Here is a 15,297-nt window from a genome sequence, read left to right on the forward strand (position 1 = left end):
GCATTTCTTAATGGTCAATTAAATGAAGAAGTATATATGGATCCTCCACCGAGAATTACTATTGAACAAAGTCAAACTCTTAAATTATTAAAAGCTTTATATGGTCTTCAACAAGCCCCTAAGGCTTGGTATGATAGATTTAGTGCTATCATGATTAAGTTGGGATTTCGTTCATGTTATACTAACACTGCTCACTTTATTAAAAGTGCAGGTAATAGTATTGTCATTCTCTTACTTTATGTTGATGATATGATCATCACAAGTAATGATGAAATGGGTATTATTAATGTTAAAAATATGTTAAAAGATAATTTTGATATGTCTGATTTAGGTTTTCTCAGATATTTTCTTGGCATTGAAGTTGCATACTCTCCCCGAGGGTGCATATTATCACAGATGAAGCTTGCTGAAAATATATGTTTTAAATCTGAAATTTCAGATGATAAAAAGGTGGAGACTCAAAAGGTTATCAATGCTAAACTACGGTTGGAGGATGGGGTTCTACTAGAAGATCCTACACCATACAGACAACTCATTGGATCTCTCACCTATCTAACTATCATCAGACCTGACATCGCTCACGTTGTTCACTCCGCTAGCCAATTTTAGCATGCTCCTACAATTGTGCATATGAGTGTCGTTCTTCGGATCATTCGCTACATCAAAAACATTCTAACTAAAGGGCTATTTCTATCCTCACTCTCTTCATTAAATTTACTTGCTTATACTGATGTTGACTGGGAAGGAAACCTAAATGACAGAATCTCAACTACTGGTTTTTGTGTTTTTTTAAGAGATTCTCTAATTGCTTGGAGATGCAAGAAACAACAGAAAGTCTCGTTATCTTCTATTGAGACTGAGTACCGAACTATGACAACTACTACAATGAAAATTGTGTAGCTTCGAAGTCTTCTTCAATATATGAGAGTTGAAATTTACGGTGCCTCGAAGCTTTGCTGTGACAACAAAAGTGTCATCTATATTGTCAGCAATCACACCTTCCATGAGCAGACCAAACATATAGAAATGGACTGTCACTATGTTCGTGATGAGTATCTTCGTGGGACAGTTACATCTGAATATCAGCTTGCAAACTTTTTTAATAAAGCACTTCCTGCTCCCCGCTTCTTGTTTCTTCTTGGCAAACTTTTTGTCATCTCCCCATAAAGTTTGAGGGGGGTGTTAACATATATATATATATATATATATTCCTTCTTGTACACCATAATACCCAATAGGGGTATTATGTTCTTTTCACATAATACCTGATAGGGGTATGTATTTTCTTCTTTTCTTTTTTGTATTTCTCTTTTCTTTTTTCTTTTTTAATTTCCTTATTTTAAGCCACATAGGGGGGGCCACCATAGAGTCGTTGGGGGCCCTAATGGTCACAAATGTGATTATTGGGGTCTCCCAACGACTCTATTGGGAGCCCCCTTGTGGTCCCTTGGGTGTATAAAAAGGGGTATCCCCCCTTGTGTTTTGTCATGTTCTTACGAGCTTTTCCTCTAATAAAAAGAGTATTTTTTTATGTAGAGTTCTTGTAAGGCCTCTTCGTATTATCCCTTAGTGGATTCCCTCTTTGTGTGCCTTTGTGCCAAGTCCATTGTTGGACATTGTGAATGCATTTGCATTCTTGATTCTTTCGCATACTTCATTACAGTGTTTGCTTTGTTAAGTGCTTCTAACTCAAGTTTCATAGCATCAATCCAATGTACCCTTCGTTAGCTTCTTTAAATGTGCAAGGCACATAAAAGGAATGTATCATCATTAGACAAGTTCTATATGTTGGAGAAAATGAGTCATATGACACAAATTTTTGTGGAGGTCTACTATTTTGAGAGGATCTCCTAAGTTGGTTTTCTTCAACTTGTTCTTCTAAGGAGAAATCTTGAGAGTATCTTTCAAAAGATCTTTGATGTTCATTTCACTCACGTCGGGTATATATGTTAATATCATTAAGATTCTTATTGTGAGAATCATCAATAATATGTGACACATCATCATTGTGATGTGAATTATCATTACAAGTATTGTCACAAATTAAATCATTTTGAGACTTAGTTCTAAGTACTAAATCAAATAGGAATGAGTAATCACCGTCTTCTTTAGATGTTTGAATTTCAAAACCATTTTGTTCTTCAAGAAAGTTTACATTTCTTGAGACATAAAGCTTATTATTTTGTACATCATAACACCTATAACCTTTTTAATTTTCATCATAGCCAATGAAAGCACAGTCAAGAGCTTTTGGTGATAATTTATCTTGTCCCTGAAAGAGAACAAAGCATTTACATCCAAAACTTCTTAGTTTTTTATAATTCGAACATATTTTAAATAATTTTTCAAAAGAAGAAACATTTTTAATGAAGAGGAAGGCATATGATTTATAAAATAAGTTGTGGTAAGAATAGATTCGGCCCAAAAAATTTTAGGAACATTTTTAGAAACAAGAAGAGTTCTTGTTTCAATTAGATGTTGATGTTTTCTTTCGGCTAGACTGTTTTGTTGAGGAGTTTTTGGACAAGATCTTTGGTGTATAATGTCATTTAGTTTAAGGTAGTTTTGAAATTTTTTTGGCATGTATTCTCCTCCAGAATTGGAACTAAAAATAACTATGTTGTTTTAGAATTTATTTTAAATAAGAACATGAAATTCCTTAAAATTAGAAAAGACATCGGATATGTTTTTAATAAAATAAACACATGCGTATCTAATAAAGTCATCAATGAAAATAACATAGCATGAATAACCTCCTTTGGACAAAATGGATGTCGGTCCCCATACATCGGAATGCACAAGTTCAAATGGTCTTTTTGAAACAAAGTTACTATGTGAATACGGAAGCAAATGTATTTTGCCAAGTATACAATCATTGCAAGTAAATGTGTTTTCATTACAAAATTTCTCCAAAAAAGGAAAAAGATAAAACTTGAAAATACTAGGATGATCAAGCCTCTTATGCCAAGTCTCAATATCTTTAGAATGAACATGATTACAAAAAATTTTGGATGGCAAAAACAAAAAATCCATATAGTATAAGTCTCATCTTCTATGGCCTTGCCCAATCTGCTTCCCAGACCGGAGATCTTGCACATAGCAATGGGTAGGTAAAAAAGAGACATTACATCCAAAATCGGTGATTTGAAAAACTGAAAAAAGATTTAAGTTCAGTTTTGGAATAATTCTTATTTTCAAAACCCAAAATTCTTTGTTTTGACCATAAACTTTTTCAAGGTTTCCAATTCCTTCAACATCTAAAGATGTTCCATCGGCAGTGGAAACAAAGAATTTAAAAGTATTGAGACTTGGTTTTGATAAAAGAGATACATTCAGAGTCATATGAAAAGAGGCACCTAAATCAAGAATCCAAGAGAACATACCTGGGATGGATGAGATCGTGGCACCAGAGGTGGAAGGTGTAGAAGAATTCATCCTTGTGAATTGTTGGAGAGTTTTGATAAGATGTGCAATAGAGTCTTTTATATCTTTATCTTTCTTTGAATCTTCACTTGAATTGTTTGGAGTCTCTCCAACGGAAGCCACCTTTTTCTTGAGCTTAGGGCAATCCGGCTGAAAATGACCTGGTTCACTACAATGGTGATATATAATTTTTCTTCTACCTCCATTATTATTTTTCAAAAAATGAGGTGGTGTATATGGCCTTACATTGTTTCCCGGTCTTGATACGGCATGAACTTCATCAATATCCTTTTTTAAGGCCAAGCAAGTTTCTTCTTGGTACAAATCGGCTAAAATTTTACTAAGAGGGGGTAGAGGCGCTATGAAGAAGGGACCCTCTTAGTTGTTCAAACTCTGAATGAAACCCATGAATGAATTGGAAAAATATTTCTATTTCCATTTGCTCTTGCCAATGGCAATAGACTTCCTTCCCATTGTGATTCGAGAAGGGCAAGTTCATCCCATAATGAGGATAGGGCACTATAGTAGTCCCTAATACTCATGTTTCCTTGCTTAGTTTCTCTTACCTTTTCTTGTAAAAAGAAATATCTAGCAAGATCATGTTGGGTATACATACCTTTTATGAAAAACCAAGCTTCATTGGCTTTCTTGAATTTTGCAAGATTGGCGCATATTTTTAGCTCCACATTGTTCATGAACCATGCCAATATCTTGGAATGCTCGCTTTCCCAATCTTTCATTTTTTATTGATACTCTCGAATAGCTTTGATCTTTTCTTCTTCATTTAAGGCCTTCTCTTCATTGCCTTCTTTCTTTGTAAGCTTCAATTGTGGTTTCAGAATGGTTCCACACACATAACCCCAAAGTTTTTTAGCTTTGAGATTGTTTTCCATGGCAGACGCCCACATTTGATAATTTGTTCCATTAAATTTGAATGAGAGATCTGTTTTTGAGTCCTTGTCAGCCATCTTTGAAGAAGATTAATGAAGAGCAAAAATGTGACACTATTTTCTTCAAATATGAACAAGAGGGGAGCCAATGATGCTTTCACAACCAAGGCTCTGATACCATGTCACGAAATGCTAAGGGAAAGAGATAATGTCAAAAAGTAACTAACAAATGCACACGCATACAAGCAAATAGCCACTAATGGGCAAGATTACAACAAGCCACAAAGTGGCAATAAACATAAAAGAGAGAGGAACTAAAAATATAGATTCTTCACTTAAGAATAGCTTCAAAGAAGCTTAATATTACAAAGGGGACAGCCCCTTATTTATATACAAGAGAGGACCAAGGAGGGGCTCTCATATGAACGTTGGAGCCCCTCCAACGGTCATAAATATGATCATTGGTGTAACACCCCAAAATTTCGAACTTGTAAACCTTTTAAAACGGTTTAAAGGCTAGAAAATCTTTTTTTCTTTTCAGAGTTTATTTATAAAATCAGCGAAAGCATTTCTTTAAAAGAAAAGAAGGCAAGTCGACAATCTTGGGCACGTTAGCTAAAAGAGCATAAAAGACAATGGCATAACTTGCAAATATCCAGATGAAATCATTTATATCATAAACAAATTCAAGTTTGTACAAAATTTGGATTTCTCTAAGAAACCCGTAACAAAACCCAAAACGACCAAGACAAAAGCTGCGAGTAGAAACAGTGGATCCTGAGGACATCTCGCAATCGCGGCATCGTCTGCTGAGTACCTAATCATCAATTGTACCCATAAAATGGGTTAGTTTCGTGAAAAACTAGTAGGTGCACAAGTAGACAGAAATGTCTGAAAGAAGCATAAACAATTAATTATGCATGATGAGTAACTAAACAGTTGCTGAACTAACATGAGCATTTTATTAGCATAAATGAAAGTCTAACTAGCACATGTTGCACGATATAACAAAACATTTAATAATGAATTGAAATCACTGAGCATAAAACACAATTCTACGATTCATCAAGTGGAGTGCACAAGTTATTTTATATTCCATCATTAACTGGCCTGCGGGTACGCGCAGACGCGACTCGTAAAAACAACTGAGACTAGTTCGGGCGTCTATTATTCTATGTATTTTGAATAACCCGAATAGCTAGTTGAGTCTGTTCCTAAGGGGACGACCTTTAGCCGAAAGAGGATTCCCCAAAGCCGTTCGTGGCTACGGATGCATCCTACTTCTGCAGAAGTCCAAAAAATCTACCACCTAGGATAATATCTGATAGTCTCATCCCCTAACTCTGATGATTGGGGACACCGAGTCTTTGCTCGTAGAATGGTTGTTAACAACCTGCCCATCGAAGTGTGTGTATCAATCTGTCCTCTCCCTTGACAGACAATAAGAAAACGAATGGGTGTGTCAGGGGTTAACCAACGACTCATTCTACATGCTCTAGTCTTTTGACCCAATCGAGCATCTTACCTGTGAAGGCGAAAAATCAATCAATCTGTAATGTGGTTTACCAATGTGTTCGTAGCATTGGTCGAGGTCGAATGATTGTCTCAAACATCAGTCGTATTACTGGCATGCCATGCATGTCTATGAGCATGTTACAAGGAAGGGTTCTAGGTCCTCAATGGGAGTCTCAACAACATAATTTGCAAAGATATAATGTCATCATTCTAAGCTTTTGAAATGACCAATGTCATATGCCAACATATGGCATGTGATTTTCTCGAATCTCATATTCGTTATTATAGTGTCAACAAGAAACACAAATTTTGACACTGATAACGATAAACGGTGAATGCGGATTTCGCATGAGAAAATTATGCTCACCAGCTTGCTCGAGTCCCGGATTTTGGGAAATCTCGAGTTGCTCCAAAAATACCAAACAGAGTAGAAAAACTACTCCTTCCGAATGCTTGATTCAGGATGACCCGCTGCGATGCTTCAAAACCAACATTATTTGCAGAACCGTATGTTTGATTCAAAAAGACCCCTTTCATCCATCGAGGTTGCAAATTTTAAAGACAGAAAGCAGGAAATGCGAAAGCAAAAGCTTGGGCGCAAAGCGCGACGGCAAACATAGAACAAGTAATGCGAAAGCAAAGGACAAGGATCGCGAAACCGCGTCCTTGAGCTAAAGACAGAAAGCATAAAATGTGAAAGCAAAAGTCTAGGCGCAAAGCGCGGTGGCAAATTAAAGACAGAAAGCAGGAAATGCGAAAGCAGGAAATGCGAAAGCAAAAGCTTGGGCGTAAAGCGCGGCGGCAAATTAAAGACAGAAAGCAGAAAAATGTGTAAGTAAAGGACAAGGATCGTGAAACCGCGTCCTTGAGCTAAAAGCATACTTATATACATATACGTATATAAATTTTTTGTTCTTTCGGTCTTTAATTATTTAAGCTAGCTTCAGTTATTTAAGTCCTTGTGCAATTTCCCCTACCGTGGGGTATTGCGACAAAGAGGTTGCCTACGAACGTAGGTAATCGCCGGTTCGGTTCGCGGGGCGCGAACGGGCTCCGTTGCGTAACACTGCAAGAGTACAATAATATCATGAATCTTAATTGAAAACGGAACGAAGGCCGGGCAGGGGCTTATTTCCACTGCCCGTCGTACATATTCGGGCGGCAGGGGCCAAAGGCCCCTGCTAGCCTCCCAAAAGACGAGACAGGGGCCTTTGGCCCCTGTCGGCTTTCTAAAAGAACGAGGCAGGGGCCAAGGGCCCCTGCCGAGTCCTGAAGAATTATGAGGCAAGGGCCAAAGGCCCTTGCCGGCAGCTCTACCTCGAATGGAAGGGGGCTTCCCACGCCCCTTCCGTTGGCCTGTCGGAAGGCAAAACGAGAGAGAGAGAGAGGGGGTCGCAGGGGCCAAATGCCCACCTGCGGCCCTCAGAAGAGGAGACAAGGGCCAAATGGCCCCTGCCGAGCTTGGCTCGACAGAAAACAGGACAGGGGCCAGAGGCCCCTGTCGGTCTAGAGAGGGGCAGGGGCCATCGGCCCCTACCTGAAAGAGAAGGACAGGGGCCGATGGCCCCTGCCGAAACAGTAAAAAGGCCAGGGGGCTCCGTCCCCTGCCTGCTAAAAGAGACCAAGGCAAAGGGGCGAAGCCCCTTGCCTGACGGAAAAGAGGAAGGCACGGCAACGGCCGTCGGCCACCTGTCGGCCTTCCGGCGAACCCAGAGGAAGAAAGGGGGAATGAGAGGAGAAGGGGGTTACCTGGGCTGCCGGAGGGAGAGAGGTCGTCGGGGAGGTGGGAGGTCGTCGGGCTGCCTCTACGTAGAGGGGCTCGCCGGTGATCGTTCAGCAACGAGAGAGAGAGATGGAGTCGGGGAGGGAGAGCAGAGACAGAGGGGGAGAGATGAGAGAGAGTCGAGGGAGAGGCTCGAACACCTCTCCTCCCCCTCTCTCACTCCTTTTGTAGAGGCCGCAAGGGGTGGGCGGCCCCTTGTATGCTGCCTCTTGCCAGCCCCTGAAAGCCCGTTCGATGGGCTGGGGCAGGCTCGGGTATAGATCCGGGTCGGGTCCAGGTCCGATTTTTTTTTAAACACTGGATTTTACAATTGGAGTGATCCAACATTAATATGTGGGCCCACTTCAATAAGAAAAAGAAAAAAGGAAAAATTAAAAGGAAAAATAAAAGAAAGAAAAAGCATATTCTAAGTGAATATGCATGAAAGTGTAAAAAGACTATTTTACCCCTAGTGGGTATTTACAAAGTGTGTGTGTGTGTGTATATATATATATAGAGAGAGAGAGAGACATATATACAAATATAATATATATGTATAAATGTCTCTCAATATATATATATATATATATATATATATTCAATATAATTTAACAAGTGGCCTATTGGAATTTTCTAAAAGCGGACATGAGACCTTTTGCCCATTTCGAATATCTAGTGAGTGGCTTAGTTGTCAAAGGCAGCGCCTAGGCGCAGCCCCACCGCCTTGGCGACTAGGTTTGGGCGATGGGGCCCTATATTGTCTCCTAGGCAGTCACCCGCATAGGATTTTTTTAAAGCCTAGGCTTTTTTTTTAAAACATATCATTTATTTTCTTCTTCGAGGAGGAGAAGAAGAAGAATAAGAAAGAGAGAACATGTTATTTGTCTATTGCTTGTATTATGTCTATTGTTGAGAAGAATAAGAAGAAGAAGACATTATTTATCTATTGATTGTAGTATGTTTATTGTTGAGAAGAAGAAGACATTATATGTCTATTATTTGTATTATGTATATTGTTATTGTTGTTAATTTTTTTGTATACATGATTTTATTTTTGGTGTATTGTTTGTTGTTTGGTTTGTTTATTCAATTGTTAATTTATTCTTAATTTGTTTGAGCAGGTCAAGGCTATGTAATATAATCGTTTTACATTGTTCAACAACATATTATTTGTCTATTGCTTATTATTGATTGATTTTATGTTGTATACATGTTTCTTATTATGTTTTTATGTTTTTTTTTTGTTTTTTTTATTTTGGGTACCGCCTAGGCTCCACCTAGCACCTATGACAACTAAGGCGAGTGGTGGAGCCCGCTACCGGTAGTGTAATTGGCCCATTTGAAGCGCAAATGAATTTTATCAGCACAAACAAATTGCGGATTTATCGGCCCTTCAGATCGTAAATGGGAATGTGAATCGGATGTTTTTGAAAGCGTTCCAAAAGTTTAACGAAATAAGAAATGCCAACTATTGAAAAGAAAGTTACATGAATTTGCAAAGTGGTTTATGAAGTGTTTTAAATTAGATTTTATTGTCTTTTGTATATGTACTGCATTTTGAAAAGTTGGTTTTGTTCAAATGAAGTTTGCAAAAGTGATTAAAAGTTTATAATATTGTCTTTTCGAAAATGTCCTTTTAAAATGTCTCTTCTTAAAACCCTTAGAAACATAATTATTAAAATTATAATTAGTTTCCTAATGATCATGTAGCTTATTAAATGTTATTATTTTTTTCAGAGTGAAAATTTTAGTTAAAGTAGCAAGAATTTAGAGAAACACACAGGATATTTAGACTAGAATATTGACATGGAAGTCAAGCATCTGAACCTCGGTGGAGATATTAGTTTGACCTTTTAGAAATCATGATAATCATCTCATAGTTGTATTTGTCTTGTGATGGAGATTTTAATAAAAGATGAGCTATTAAATAGAGTTGTGTGAATGCTCTAGAAATGTTCATGGTCTTGCTTTTCTAAAGCTTTGTTGGGTTTATTTAAAACCCGATGACAGAAACGAATAGCTTATAGTCACCCCAAGACAGGACCAGTTACTGGTTGGTTTTGGGGCATGACAGCAAAGCTGACAACAAAGATTGTAAAAAGCCTATTGTAATCCATATAGATTGAGCCCGAAATAAGATAAGATACACTATGATAGTTACCATATTGTTGACAACTACATAATCCAAAAATAGCAAAAAGGATAAAATCTGCTCATTCTTTCTGTCTAGTAAACTGAAAAGTTCCAGTCAAGGATAAACTGTCGCAAGAGGATGGAGGCAACAAAAAGATACCTTTATGAGTGACTCAATTCCAGGATTGCGTATGTCACAGAGCCAGCCCCACCAGTGATCCAAACCAAGGGACATATCACAAAGTCTTAAATTTCCCAAGGTGCCATCAATAGACATAGAACTTGGATGAATCTGCATAAAAAACAAAGAAATATATATCATTCACAACGAGAAACAGCAACATCCTATGAAACAGAAACTTCCTATGAATTTGGATACACAAATATCGCATGTGATCAACCGTGTGTCAGTGATAAATGTAATCTTCACACAAGGTGGAAGGAATTATCAGGTAACAATTAATTTCTGTACTGGAATAAATTCTTGACAAAGCACTTGTTGATGGTAACATTCAATTAACTAAACATTCACAAAATCCACTGTTAAAAAAATATAACCATAATCAAGCTAAATTGCGACTGATTATAGTGCTCCAAAATTGAAAAGATTTGGTGAAAGTTCAAGCAGGAAGAAGACAATCCTTAAATAAATTTAACAAACCAAAGAAAGAGATTATAGTCACCTTCAGATCCAACAGAAAACTCTCTTGCACTAGCATCGCAAGCTGTGATCCATCCTCCTTGTTAAGGTATATGCAAACGCTTTTGACATCCATCTTCAGATAAAAAACAACCCGATCTTTTCCATAACCAAGTAAGCCTCTGACATATGTATGTTCATTTGTTTCATTTTTTTCCTCTATTTGGGTGAAACCATTACCACTGCCTCTAGAATTCAACGTGCTCAGGTCCCAACCAAATTTAGCCAATGCTACAATGGTTGGTCTATTGCAATAAAAGTCCAACTTTGACATACGTATGCACATCTGTTGATTTTTTAAAACTTAGTGGGGGGAAGAAAAATGCTGACAGAAAAACTGTGTATAAGAAAGGGACTTAATTACCACCACTTCAGTCATAACTATACCTGAACATCAACTCCCTCATATATCGGCGAACCAGGATGCCTTGTCAAAAAGGTAACCACAACAAAATCAGAAAGATCGTCATCTTGTGCCTCGTAAAACATCTCCCCATGTAAACTTTTCCGCTTCACCTTGTCATCATCAAGGACAAAAGCAGTATCCATAGTATCAGAAGAAAATGGCATAAGAGACGGAATTTCTTGATTCATTTGCAAGTAAAAGGTCTGATCAGGAGTAGTTGCAAAATCTGGCAAAGCATCTTTGAAAATATCCTCTTCCTCCAGTACTTCAGAAGGATTTGAATCAGGTGCACCATGGGTACAGACGAAATCATCACCAGAATTCCTCAGAACTGAACGAGCTAAATACTTCGTACTCCCTGAAAGATGACCTTGAAATTCATCCTTAATTTGCAAGGAATGCAGTTTTGTATTCATGGTCAGATCACCACCCCAATTCACAAGGTTTATCTGTTGGAAAGCACTAAGAATTCAAAATAAGATGGAAGCAAGCCAAACTTAAATGCTGTTGATATATTTCAGACCATAAAAGCACCACAAATCCCCTTTCTCAAGAAACTATTATTAGCTGATAGTAACTTTACATGTAAATTTCAAGGTTCTTCAAAAAAGTCCTCTAATAAAATAATCCACAAACAAGTTTCTCGGTGCAAATACACACATAATAGAATAAAAATGTGTAATTGTAATCAAATATATGTTGTTCATACAGGAGTTTACATCAATTGTTCCACAGAAACAAAGTACTTTTTGCAACAATCAGCATAAGGACCTGATTGCCTACAAAAAGAAGGCACTTCAAGGATCCGACAAAGAAATGACACCCTTAATATTCTTGGCTATCACTGCACATGAATAAGATGACCACAATTCTAAGGATTCGGTAGAATACCAAAACCACTACTCCAATTGGAAAGACAAAAAACATGATATAAATAATTTGAAAAGAGAGAACACAAGCATTGACCAAAACACACACTTATCCTCATAGTCACTGTGTTCATATAGGAATGCATCAATTATTTCATAGCAGCTAACTACTCTTTCCAACATTCAGCATAAGGACCAGATTGTCTACAAATGTAAGTTCTTCAAGGATCTAACATAGAAATGATACCGTTCCATCTCTGCAATACTATTCTACATGCATTAAGTAAAGATAGCAGTTATATATACTTGCTGCAGTACCAAAATCACCAAACCAATATGGATAGGTAAGAAGGAAAAGAACAATTGAGAAAATCAGACAGAGACCTAAGGCTTCCTCTCTTACACATATTGACCACGTGAGAAACACTAAGAGTCATCTATGATACAATCAGTGTGGATCCTCAAGAAAAAATATGATGCATGAACGACCAGCCACATAAAAATTGTTTGAACATTTTCTGACAAGAGAAGCCAGAGAAAAAAAAATTGATGCTACTTCAGAAGGTGAATGAGTGAAATGATACACCCACAAGGGCTCCGCACACCTGGCTAGATGGGTCAACTTAAAACGTCAGTTGAAAGACATTGTGAGTTTGATATCCAATGTGTGCATCCCTGCCACAAGGTTGAAAGTTGAAACCAACAGGGAACTATCCTGAGTGAGCAGGGGGGCAATTGGGATGATTTAGTGACTCGTGCATTTGCACTGTGGACACCAAAATAGGGCCACTAACAATGTGCAATTGGGATGTCCGAACAGTAATAGTGGTTTCCCCTGGCTATCCAAAAAATAATGAACAAAATTATACAACTCGGCAAAAGTAAGCCTCAAAGTATAAAAGAAAATTACTTTATCCATGATATATGAGAATAACGGATAGAGAAAAGAAACAACTTACTACTCATAACCTATGTCACATGAACGCTTTACTTCACATGTGTATCCTGTATTGTCATGACACAACACTAGGACACACCAGGACACTTAATGGACATAGTGAAATGCACGTGAGACACAGTCGACATTGTTTAATTTACCTATTTCCTTTTATGATCTTCATCAACGTTGCAAGTATCATACATTATCGTACAATATAGTATGACATGTATCATACCTATGAGGTTTTATGACATGACACTCATATTGCATTTTGAGCCCACATCACTCCTGTATCGGGTGTATTGAACTGGGCCAGCACACTAAGTTACATTTTTGCGGGGGGGTTAAAACGGACCCATAGGTTGGTCTCTCATTCAATTAGAAGCAACTGGAGAACTCATGCACATTAGAGGGTTTCAAGTTATATCACATGGATACAGATGCGGGAGCGTGACACGATGCAGATTCGCTTGGTACGATTCGATAATTTTCAATAATTAGATCACGAGGATATGGCCGTACACACACATAGATGTATGTATGTGTGTGTGCGTATGTATAAAACAACAATTCTAAATCACCATAATTTGGAACATCGAATAGTGAAAGTAAATTGAAATTGAAATGTAATGTAATTCATGACAAATTTTAAAAGAAAAAAACTTCAAGTGGATATGAAATAAACAAACAAAATCATAAAAGAAAATAGATAAAGTTAACTGCACAACATTGACTGTGTGAAACTAGTTTGACTGTGCCCATGAAGTGCCGTGTTATGTCCACGAAGTGTTCAAGTGTCATACCGTGTCGATACAGGGTACACATGCTCAGTGAAGTGTCTGTGTGACATAAGTTTCAGGGCATTTTGAGGGTTGTTTCTTGCGCAAGAGATAGACCTTTTGCATTTTCCAGGTGTCCATAATACACTGAGCATTTTTGGAACATCAGCACACAATTTTCATTATATGTGACGAAAGCACTAGCATAGCCTGCAGATGTGTGTTATTTAGTCTCAGCATAGGCATGTGACAGGACATAGAGACTAAGAGTCCATGTGACAGCCCATAGCATTGTCTTTCATCTTAAATACTTAAACTGCTATTGACAATATGAATACTATCTCTAATATACTTAGGTACTATTTTCTGGCCTCAAAACCTAGTTTGTTGGCATCCAAACAGCCGTAAAAGAGGGTGGCCTCAAAACCTAGTTTGGTGGCTGTTTGGATCAGATTTACTGGAAACTTCATAGATAGGTGGCAAGCGTGCTTCTCCAAAACTCTCTTCGGAAGCGCAAAACTCCTAGCTTCCGAAACTTGATAAGAATCTCGATTCTTCCACACTTCTCCTATGTTTCTCACACATTTCATTCTTGCTTCCCTACATGATATTGATTCCTATACGCTTCTTTTTATGTTTTTCATGTGCTTTTCACGCTTCCTGCTCACTTGTCATGTACTTTTTTTAAATTTTCAGCCATCATTTTTGGATTTTGAGAAGAATCTAATTCTTATACTACGAAATCACAAAATTTAAGAATGATCATTTTTATTTTAGTTTTTATTTCTTTCTCTTTTGATTTGTATTTTGCTTCCCATTTGATCCCATATCACTTCTTTTTGTATTCCTAGTCCGCTTTTAAATTGATTCCTTGATTCCTGCTTCTGCTTCTTATAGATTTTAAAATATCTCACTTCTCGTGTTTTTCCCCGCTTTTGCTTCCTAGTCTAGTGTCACCAAACCAAGTTTTGGCCAAATCTGGTTTGATGCCCCCACCCCATACAAGTTCCGGCTATTTCTGGACGGCCACTGGCCATAAGATGGCCGGACCGGTATCGCCCGCCGAGGGCAGTACCAGCCAACCATTTTCCCACCAGTGACTAGCCGAAAATAACAGGCCAGATTTTTTTTTATGTTTTTTGCAAGAAGCATGTTGGCTGGCAAGAAAATGGCCAGCCATCCATTCCACTTTTTTTCTTTTCATTTTTTTCAGTGAATGGCTGTCCAGCCATTTTCCGACCAGCCAACGGCCGGGAAATGGTATGGCTGGTGTTGCCTGGCAAGGAAACACCAGCCAGGCCATTTCCTGGTCGATGGCTGGCTAAGAAAAGGTAGGCCGCTTTTTTCTTTTTCCTTTTTTTTTTGGTTTCCTGTGACCAAAAACCTGAAAACCAGGCTTTTGGTCATCCAAACAGCCCTTTGTGGGTTGGTTTTTGGCAAACCAGGTTTTGGCCCTCTGTCATCCAAACAGGGCCATAAAATAGCATATAATTCTGCTCCGATGAGTGGTAGCAACAAAAACACATGTTCATGATGGCTCCAATAGAATATAAGAAGGAAACTGCAAAAATAAACTACTCAAAACCCCGATAAACTTAGAGACCATATATTGCTTAAGTCTAGAAACTTGGCAAATGTATCAAGGCCTTGTGGTAAACTCATATGCTGCCTTGTCCTACAACAAGAATGCATTTTTAAAAGTTAATTGTCAAAATACACCATCTCAATGTTTTAATTCCCAAAAGATATGCATAGCTAAAGTTTGTGAAATTTGCACTAAGGCCAATACAAAGTTTATGTGAAACTATTTTTGTACCACTTTACTACCAGTGATGTGTTATGTTGTTCAATGAACCCAAGAACTACAACCTTGATTGCAT

General features: G+C 37.9%; 1 protein-coding gene across 2 annotated transcripts in view; it reads right to left on the reverse strand.

Moving 5' to 3' along the window:
- LOC149833224 (calcium-dependent lipid-binding family protein) overlaps positions 1–15,297 on the reverse strand; it is a 226,229-nt gene that overhangs the window by 122,760 nt on the left and 88,172 nt on the right. For both annotated transcript variants that reach the window (XM_090015000.1, XM_090015001.1), the window contains 3 exons: positions 10,811–11,278; positions 10,407–10,709; positions 9,884–10,015 (listed from right to left, as the gene is read on the reverse strand). In XM_090015000.1, the coding sequence (XP_089871126.1) occupies positions 9,884–10,015; positions 10,407–10,709; positions 10,811–11,278 (903 nt within the window). The remainder of the gene's footprint in view (positions 1–9,883; positions 10,016–10,406; positions 10,710–10,810; positions 11,279–15,297) is intronic.

Source organism: Nuphar pumila, chromosome 7, assembly GCF_984573655.1.
Source record: "Nuphar pumila chromosome 7, dmNupPumi1.hap1.1, whole genome shotgun sequence".
Classification (NCBI taxonomy): domain Eukaryota; kingdom Viridiplantae; phylum Streptophyta; class Magnoliopsida; order Nymphaeales; family Nymphaeaceae; genus Nuphar; species Nuphar pumila.